Below are 10,428 nucleotides of genomic sequence, written 5' to 3' on the forward strand. Positions count from 1 at the left end.
CTACTGTTTGATGTAAAAATGATTTGTCAAAGGTAAATGGTCACCTACATGACTTACAAGGTAATTTTGAATCCTGGGATTGTATAATAATTCTTTTAAATCACTTTATTAAAATTCTATAAGTGAATGACCGTAAGTTAATCACACATTAAGTAATAAGAACTTGGTAAATGAATGAGATATAGTTTTAAACACTCAAAAAACATTTTAAGGAGGGTTTGTGATTCAGATGGGATAAGCTCACTCCCCAGTCTCCCACTGAATTCACCTAACAGCTCTGGACAGAATGCATGAATCAGCTGTCTCAGGACTCTGAAAAGTAAATGGTAGTGGGTACATTAAGGAAAGAAACTACAGTTCAAGGCATGACAAATCCAGAGGTGCTCTTCCTGCCGTTTTTCCTGCTCCTGTGTTTCCTAGCTGGTACTCAGCCCCTACTCAAAACCACGTGACTGAAAGAGCAGAGGAAACACTCGGGCTTCTTTTGCATGTTTGTTTTCTCTCAAGCCCTAAGCCCTAAGATGCAGTCCTGTGACCGTGGCAGTGATGGCTGCAGCAGCAAACAGACATCTAAAGCTCTGCGGGGAGTTCTTGTCTATGACCAGATGAACGGCAGTGTGAAGAGGGAGGGGTTTGTTTCTTTCTCTATATCCTTCCCCGACCTGTCCCTCGATGGCAGCAGAGCAGGGAGACTACAATTTCCCAGCCAGATGGCCTGGAAGGGAATCACTCAGGAGCTGGACAGTGAACCTAACTAGATCACATGTCTGCTCCAATTTTTAAAAATCAACATTCAACACAGGCTATAAAGAAGACCCAGAAGGGATGGCCCAGTGGCACAGCAGTTAAGTTTGCGTGCTCCACTTGGGCAGCCCAGTGTTCGCCAGTTCAGATGCTGGGCGCAGACCTATGCACTGCTTATCAAGCCATGCTGAGGCAGGTGTCCCACATATAGAGCAGAGGAAGATGGGCACAGATGTTAGCTCAGGGCCAATCTTCCTCAACAAAAAGAGGAGGATTGGTGGCGGATGTTAGCTCAGGGCTAATCTTTCTCAGAAAAAAACAAAAAAAGACTCAGAGCCACATAAGGTAATATGGAAAGTGTCCAGGACATCATCCAGAATTACCTGTCACACAAAGAACCAGGAAAATCTCAACAACCCACAAGAGAAAAGACAATAAATAGACACCAATGTTGACATAACTCAGCTATCTGGATTACCAGATAAAGATACTACAGGAAGCAGTATAACAGTTTCAAAAGGCAATGGCAAACGATCTTGAAACATGAAAAGACTGAAATCTCAGCAGAGAAATAGAAGATAAAAAAAGGAACAAAAGGAAATTTTACGACTGAAAAATGTAAAATCCAAAACAAAAAGTTTACTGGATTGCTGTATAGAAAAATGGAGATAACAAAGCAAAGAGTCAGTAAACTTGAAGACAGATCTATAGAACAGTACAAACAACCAAGAGAAAAAAGATTGGGGGAAAAAAGACCCTCCAGACTTGTGGGATAAATAACAAAAGGTCTAACATTTGAGTCATTGGAGTCTTAGAGGAAGAGGAGAGGGCACTACAAAAAATATCTGAGGAAACAATAGCCAAAAACTTCCCAAAGATTGCAAGAGTCAAACTTGCAGATTCAAGGGACTGGGAGAACTCAGAACAGGAAAACTCAACAAAATCCACACACACATACACTGTAATCAAACTGCTGAAAACCAAAGACAAAGAAAGAAGTCTTGAAATCAGCCAAAGAAAAACAACACACTCCACATAGGGGAACAATGATTCAAACAACTACAGATTTCTTGTTAGGAACTATGAAGGCCAGAAGGCAGTGGAACATTTTTAAAGTGTTGAAAGAAAAGAATGGAATTCCCTACCCAGTGAAAATGTCCTTCAGGAATGAAGGTGAAACAAAGACATTCTCAGATGAAAGAAAACCAAGAGAATTCATTGCCAGCATCCCTACTATAAAAGAAATGGTAACGGAAGTCTTTAGGCAAAAGGGAAATGATACCAGAGAGAAGATGGAATTTCAGGAATAAAAGAATAATAACAGAAATTATAAATATAAAAGACTACTTTTCTTCTTCTAACTTCTCTAAAATACATGACTTTTTTTTTTGAGGAAGATTATCTCTGAGTGAACATCTGCTGCCAAGCCTCCTACTTTTTGCTGAGGAAGACTGGCCCTGAGCTAACATCTATGCCCATCTTCCTCTATTTTATATGTGGGACACTTGCCACAGCATGGCTTGATGAGTGGTGTGTAGGTCCAAGCCTGGGATTCAAACTGGTGAACCCTGGGCCTCCAACGTGGAGTGCACTAACTTAACTGCTGCACCACCAGGCTGGCCCTAAAACTTGTGACTTTTGAAAGAAAAAATTGTAACATTGTTGGTGAAGTTTTCAATGTACATAGATGTAATATACATATATAAATCACAACCCAAAGTGGGTAAAGGGATTCATATGATGGTACAATTTCTACATTCCACCTGCAAGTTGTAAAATATCAGTTCTAAGCAGACTGTGAGAAGTTTATATAGATATATCCTTAGCGTGAGCATTAAAAAAACTATACAGAAAGATATAGTACAAAACTCAATAGATAAACTAAAATGTAGATAATAGACAAATTAAAACATAGATAAGGGGCCAGCCCAGTGACACAGTGGTTAAGTTTGCAGATTCTGCTTCTCGGCGGCCTGGGGTTCACCAGCTTGGATCCCGGGTATGGACATGGCACCACTCGGCAAAAGCCATGCTGTGGTAGGCATCCCACATATAAAGTACAGGAAGATGGGCACAGATATTAGCTCAGGGTCAGTCTTCCTCAGCAAAAAGAGGAGGATTGGCAGTAGTTAGCCCAGGGCTAATATTCCTCAAAAAATAAAGATAAGTATTTTAGATAAATTAAAATGTAATTCTAAGAAATTGTCAATTTATCTAGAATAAGGCAGCAAAAGGATGAAGGAAAACATAAGGTACAAAGAGAAAACAAATAATAAAACAGTAGGCCTAAATCTAAATATATATTTACATTAAATATAAATGGTCTAAACATTTCACTTAAAAGAGATCGTCAAAGAGTTTTCTTTTAAAAAATCAAGGCTGAACTATATGTTTTATAGTGAACTTTAAGAAATTCACTTTAAATATAATGATAAAGGTAAAAGTAAAAGAATAGAAAAAGATATACCATGCTAAAAATAATCAAAAGAAAATTGAAATAGCTATACCAATATTAAATAGACTAAAAAGCAAGGAAAATTACCAGGATAAAAAGACATTTCATAAAGATAAAAGGATCAATTCACCAAGAATATATAACAACCATCAATGTATAAGCAACTGACAGAGTTTCAAAATACACAAAACGAAAATTGATAAACTAAAAATATACACTATGTTGAAGACTTCAAGACTTTCTCAGTATTGCTAGAAGTAAAAAGTACATTATCAAAGACACAGGAAGATAAATAACACCATAAACCAACAGGAACTAACTGATGTTTACAGAACAATCCAGCCAACAACAGAATACATATTCTTTTTAAGTGCACACATGGAAAATTCACCAAGATAGACCATATCCTGAATCATAAAGCAAACGACAACAAATTTAAGAGAACTGATCGTACAAAATATTTCTCTTACCATAACAAAATTAAACTAGAAATCAATATCAGGAAGCTTTCCAGAAAATCCTGAAATACTTGGAAATTAAATGAGAAACTTCTATGTTATCCACGGATCAAAGATGAAGTCTCAAGGGAAATTAGAAAATATTTTGATCTGTACAAAAATAGAAATACAGTATTTCAAAATTTGTGGGATGGAGATAAGCAGTGCTTAGAGGGAAATTTAAATCACTAAATATTTGTATTCAAAAAGCAGGGAGGTCTCAATGAACAATCTAAGCTTCCACTTTAAGAAACTAAAAAGAAAGCAAAATAAGCCCAAAGCAGGCAGAAATAAAGAATAAAAAGCAGAACTAAATAAAATGTTTAAAAAACAGAGATAAAGCAATGAAATCAAAACCTGTTTCTTTGAAAAGATCACTAAAATTGATAAATCTCTAGCCAGACTAGCTAGAGAGAGAGAAGGCACAAATTACCAATATCGGGAACGAAAGAGAGGGTATCACTACAGCCTACTGAGACATTGAAAGGATAAGGGAACACTATGAACAGCTCTATACACATAAAATCAACAACTTACATGAAAGGATATAGACATATCTATATGAAAGATACATAAAAGGAACAATGCATCACAACCAAGAGCAGCTTATCCCAGGAATGCAAGGCTAGATCAACACTCAGATATCCATATAATCCAGCATATGAACAAACTAAAGAAGAAAAGCTACATTAACATATCAAATTACGCAAAAAAAAATCTTTTGACAAAATCCAACACCTTCATGATAAAACTCTCAGCAGACTAGAAAAAGGGGGAAATTCCTTAACCTGATGAAGGGCATCTTCAAAAAGCCTACAGCTATCATCATATTTAATGGTGAAAGACTAAGTGCTTTCCCCCTAAGATCAAGGATAAGGCAAAGATGTCTTTTCTCAAGACTCCCATTCAACAATGAACTGGAAGTCCTGGCCAGTGCAATAAGAAAAAGAAATGAAAGGAATACAGATCCGAAAGGAAGAAATTAAACTGTCCCTATTTGCAGATAATGTGATTTTCTATGTAGAAAACTCTAACGATTCTACAAAAAAAGCTCCCAGAGCTAATTAGTGAGTTTAGCAAGGTTGCAAGATACAGGATCAACATACAAAAATCAACTGTATTTCTAAATACTAACAATGAAAAACTGAAATTTGATATTAAATAAATGTGTGTGTGTATGTATAGCTACATACACACATACACATAAATTATACGTGTGCATCTTTCTATCTATTAATCAATCAATCACATTCACAATAGTTCCCAAAATAAATATATACATACCTAGGTTTAAATCTAACAAAACATGTGACAGACACACGTTGAAAACTACAAAATGCTGATTAAAAAAATATCAAATATCAAAAGATATACTAGGTTCATGGATTGGGCAACTCCACATATAGTTAAAATGCCACATATATAGTCAATTCTCCTCAATCTGATTTAAGATTTAACACAATTCCATTCAAAATGTTAGTAGAAGTTTTTGCAAATATAGACAAGCTGATTCTAACATATTTATGGAAGTTGAAGGATCTTAAATACTCAAAACAATTCTGAAAAAAAAGAAACTTGGAAGACTCACACTATCTGATTTTAAGACTTGCTATAAAGCAACAGTAATTGACACTGTTTTGGGAAAAGGGTGGACACATATATCCACAGGAGGGTTTTGGCAAAAGGACAGACACATATACCCATAGAACAAAATAGAGAATCTAGAAATAGACAAAAATATGGTCAACTGATTTTTGACAAGGACGCAAAAACAACTCAATGGAGATGTCACAAAATGTTTTCAATAAATGGTATTGGAACAAGTGGACATCTGTATAAATCATGTTTTTTATTATCTGTATTTTTTGATGTTCTGACATCTTAAAAAGCTTGCTGGCCAGGGAGAGACTGCTTGCTCCTCCCAGGGCTACCCAATTCTTAGCCAGGGAACACATCTTTCATATGTAACCCCAGCCACCTCATTACCTAACTCTCACACACCAAGCCAATATTTTCCCCTGCCTGATACCAAGCAACTAGAGACCACTTCAGTATCCCAAAGCCTCCTGGAATTATTCCAACTAGCCAATCCTATACTGCTTATCCTGCCTTTCCCTCGGAAACCCCAATAAGGCTCTGTACTAAGCTTTCCCCTCACTTCCGCTTCTGCTTGACCAAAACAGGTTTTTTTCCTGTGGCCCTGCCTGGCAAAGTATGTCCCCTTATCTTGGGAAATGTAAGTAATTCATCTTTCAATGACATTGAACTTTCCATGTCAGCATTCAGTCCATAAACTAAAATAAACTAAATAAAATAAAAACCTCCATAAACTAAGTTATTAGTCCATAAACTAAATAAAATAAAAACCTCCATAAACTAAAATCCCAGAGGTGTAATTTTAATACAACATCCATATGCAAAAAATGAACCTCAACCTATACATCACAACTTATACAAAAATTAACTCAAAACGGATCATACATCAATGTCAAACTATAAAACTTTTAGTAGAAAATATAGTTTTTGTGACCTTGGGTTAGGTGAAGCACTCTTAGATGTAACACCAAAAGCATGACCCATAAAAGAAGAAATCGATAAGTTAGACTCCATCAAATTAAAACCTTTTGCTCCCTGAAGGACATTGCTAAAAGAATAAAGAAAAGCTTCAGACTGGAATACTATGGATGCAAGCTCAACAATAAGAAAACGCAATTTAAAAAAGAGGTAAAATACATATTGTAAATAAGCCCTTGAAAAGATGCTCAATATCAGTTATTCTGGAAAGACAAAACCACTACCATGACACATCTATCAAAACAACTAACATATAAAAGCAACATATAACATATAACATATAAAAGCAACAACTGGTAAGTGTTGTCAAGGATGCAGAAATTGCTGGTTATAATGAAAAATGCGATGACCACTCTGGAAAACAGTTTGGCAACTTATAAAGTTAAACAGACATTTATCATACCACCCAGTAATCTCACTCTTAGGTATTTACCCTAGAAATATGCAAACTTATGTTCACACAAAAACCTATAAAGAAATATTCATAGTAGTTCTATTCATAACTGCCCAAACCGGAAACAACACAAATGTCCAACCGGTGAATGGATAAACACTGTGGTACATTCACATACTTGGTGAATCTCAAAGGCATTATGCTGAGGGAAAGAAGCCAGTCGCCAAAGGTTACATCCTATTTGATTCCATTTATATGACACTCTGGAAAAGACCAAACTACAAAGATGTGGGAACAGATCAATACTCACCAGGGGGGAGGGGTGGGTGAAGAGTTTGACTACAAAGGGGCGGCAGGAGGAAAGTTTTCTGGAGCGATAGAGCCGTTCTGAATTCTGATAGTGGGGGTATTGTACACTAATCTATACATGTGTTAAAACTCGTGAAATGTACACCCCCAAAAAAGGTTTTCTGTATGTAAATATTTGACAAAAACTATTTTCAAGAGGCAAATGAAAACACTTGAAGGCAGGATGCTATGTCTTCAAATAAATCATTGGGTTCAATTTTAATATTTAGTTTATTCAAATTTTAAAGAACAGATCTTATAGTGCTGACAGAAGTTTCGGGAGTCAAATCCATTTTGTCAACCGAGATGAGAAAGGTAGCGGCTTACAGGCCACTTCAAATTTTCAGACTTTCGTTTTAATTGAACAAATCAATCCGTTGTGGGGAGGAGAGACAAGACAAAAAATGTAACTGAAACTATATACCACTATTAAAAACTGAAAGTCAATTTTTAAACTCTAAATGTTCCACTATCTCAGAAATTAAATCCTATAAGAATCCCGACTCATCAAGCATCGCTCTCCTCCTGCAGATGTGGACTCTTCGTTTCACCCTTGCCTGCAAAGACTGATGACTGCAAACTACTTACAGCTTTAAGGGTAAGATCACACTGGAAAACAAGTTTCCGCAGTTGTGTTAAAATTTCTCTTTTGGTATTTTCGAGATCATTTCGTCTTTCTTCAACATTCGTCACACAAACTTTGTAGAGTTCGTTTGCTTCTTCTACCTTCAGGAAGATGACAGAAAAAAATACCACTGATCACTAGAACCTATATTTTAAAACACTTACTTACTGTAGTAAAGCTCAATTTAAAGAACTAAAAATAAAAAAAAAAACGATTTTATGCACAAAATTCTGATAACAATCAGTAATTCAAGGGCACTTAATTTTAATGGATAGTCAAGTACAATTTACAATTAGCATACTGTCTACAAAATAAATGTCCACTTCTATTGAACAGCTTTTTCTATTTCTATTTACTGTTTTCCATATAATCTTCTCACAGAATTTATCAAATTATACTTTATAAATAATACCAAGCTTCAGCCGAGCCTTTCTATCAGGTATTGGAATTAGTTCACATATATACACAGTTGTCTATACATTGAACTTCCTGAACATCAAGTAAAAAACATTAAACTACTGCTTTCTCTAAGATATTTCTTTCACAAACCAACCAAAAATTCAAGAGATAACCAAAAGTCTCTTAGAATAGTGCTTCTCAAAGTGTGGATCCCCACAAAGGAGTAGGCCCAGTGGCGCATGGGTTAAGTTGACACACTCCGCTTTGGCAGCCCTGGGGTTGCAGGTTAGGATCCCGGGCACAGATCTACACACCGCTTATCAAGCCACACTGTGGCTGCATCCCACATACAAAATAGCAGGAGACTGGCACAGATGTTAGCTTAGGGCTAATCTTCTTCACCAAAAAAAAAAAGAGAGGGAGAGAGGTGTAGATCCCTACCAGCAACAGCAGGACCATCACCTGGGAACTTGACAGAAATGGAAATTGTCTGGAGCCAACTCTAGACCTATTGAATCAGAAACTCTGGAGGTGGGGCGCAGCCATCTGCTTTAACAAGCCTTCCAGGTGACCCTGATGCATGCTGAAGTTTGAGAACCGAAGCCTGAGCAGATTATTGCTAATTCAACTTGCGAGTAACAAGTAAAGCTCATTACTTTTTGAAGAGCCTCCTCTTCAAGCCTTCGCTTTTTTTCTAGCTGCTTGTTCAGATTCTTTGCTAATCCACCACTTGAGCACAGATGCTCCTCTTCTGCTCGAAACATGGACGATTTTGCTTTTTCATACTCGTCTTGACGTTGCATACATAACAGTTTTGCCTTTTTAAGAGCAGTCTCTGTTTCAAGCTACACAGAAAAGAAGAGTATTAAACACAGAATGAGAAAGTAACCCTAAAGTACAAGTTTCTTGAGCATATTCAGCAAGATAATCAAGACAGCATTTTGGAAAAACAATAGGGTTCAGGAACGATCTTCCCAGAGAGCTGCTCGGATGCTGCAGAGGCTTCTCGACGTTCACAAAGAGCTAGATGAAACTCCATCACAATACTCACCATTTTATTTTGTTCCTGTTTCCAAAGTTCTTTTATTTCTTTCCTTTGTTTTTCCATTTCATTTTTCCTCCCAAGTAGAGGCTGTCCACAGTATTTTAAGAAAAGAAAGAAAGAAAAGCTGTTTTTTAAAGGTATGCTGTTGTTAAAATAAATGTGTATTGTACATATAAATTTTTACCTGCACAAATTTGTTGGCCTGGAGAGCCCCAATTGTTTGCTGTAAGAGGTGACTGCTCTCTATGTCATTAAGAAGAGCATTGGTAAACAGAGACTGCAGTGGCATGAACTCCTAGAATTTAAAATTGAAAAGTAAACTTTCCAATAGAAATGGCACTAGAGTTCTAGACCCCGCCCAGTACTCTTCTTCTTCAAAACGAGAACTTTTAAGTTTAGACTTTGCATTTTTTTCCCCAGAAAAATGACTAGTCATAAATCTAACTATATGAGAAAAATACTGAGGAAAATTAATTATAATTAATTATAAAACTAGTTAGCAAAATTAGCAGCTAACCAATCAACATTCATCTAAAATTGTGAATTTCCTAGTTTTTTTCATAACAGGTATCCATGTAAATTTAAAATTTATTTGGTCAATAAAAAGTTCAGTGTTTCAGTTCTTTCCCATATTAACTATGAAATTTTCTGATTTTGCATGGCACTATCCGGAGACCATCTGAGTGATCTCTTGGTAAAGAACCCTGGTAGTTCACTCAACACTTACCTGCAGTCCGATGTTAGTTCTAGTTGCCTCTGCCAGCTTGACAATGTTTCTAGTGGACTCCAATTCTGAAAAGGTCAAAGAAGGCATTAGAGGGTAAAATTAACTTATTCTCCCCCTCCATACTCTAAAATTATTGGTAATTCTCCAATTAAAAACCGATCGCAAATACTAGTCTGCATGAGGATATGATGCTGTGCTTATTAATTGGAAGTGCTCATCAAAATCAACTGGGAGACTTTCCAGATACACTTGCTTAGACCTCACCTCTCTGGGGGATGGCACCTAGGCCTGCACATTGTCCTTTTATAAGGCTATTCAGGTGATGCTCATGGGCATGCCCTATTAAAAACAGACAATGTAGTAGAAAGAGCCCGGGCTCTGGATAAATTCTACATTATTCCAATTACTGGTATGTGATCTTAGGCAAATCTGCTATCTGACCTTAGGCAAATCACCTCTCTTGCTGGTCTCAGCTGTAAAATTGGGATAACAATTCTTGTCTTGCCTACTTCCCAGGGTTTTGGTAAGAATTAAATGAGATAATTTTTGTCAACCATAAAAGCACTTTGTCAGCTATAAAACACTGGGAATATAATAGCTATTAAGATGTTCCTCACAGG

At 36.5% G+C, this 10,428-nt stretch overlaps 1 protein-coding gene across 3 annotated transcripts in view; it reads right to left on the reverse strand.

Annotated features, from left to right (window-relative positions):
* The window catches only part of ARHGAP29 (Rho GTPase activating protein 29), a 71,651-nt gene that overhangs the window by 19,298 nt on the left and 41,925 nt on the right, over positions 1-10,428 (reverse strand). For all 3 annotated transcript variants that reach the window (XM_046645331.1, XM_046645330.1, XM_046645332.1), the window contains exons 8-12: positions 9,809-9,873; positions 9,266-9,376; positions 9,088-9,168; positions 8,693-8,881; positions 7,601-7,738 (exon numbers count right to left, since the gene is read on the reverse strand). In XM_046645331.1, the coding sequence (XP_046501287.1) occupies positions 7,601-7,738; positions 8,693-8,881; positions 9,088-9,168; positions 9,266-9,376; positions 9,809-9,873 (584 nt within the window). The remainder of the gene's footprint in view (positions 1-7,600; positions 7,739-8,692; positions 8,882-9,087; positions 9,169-9,265; positions 9,377-9,808; positions 9,874-10,428) is intronic.

The sequence above is a fragment of the Equus quagga genome, chromosome 18, assembly GCF_021613505.1.
Source record: "Equus quagga isolate Etosha38 chromosome 18, UCLA_HA_Equagga_1.0, whole genome shotgun sequence".
Classification (NCBI taxonomy): domain Eukaryota; kingdom Metazoa; phylum Chordata; class Mammalia; order Perissodactyla; family Equidae; genus Equus; species Equus quagga.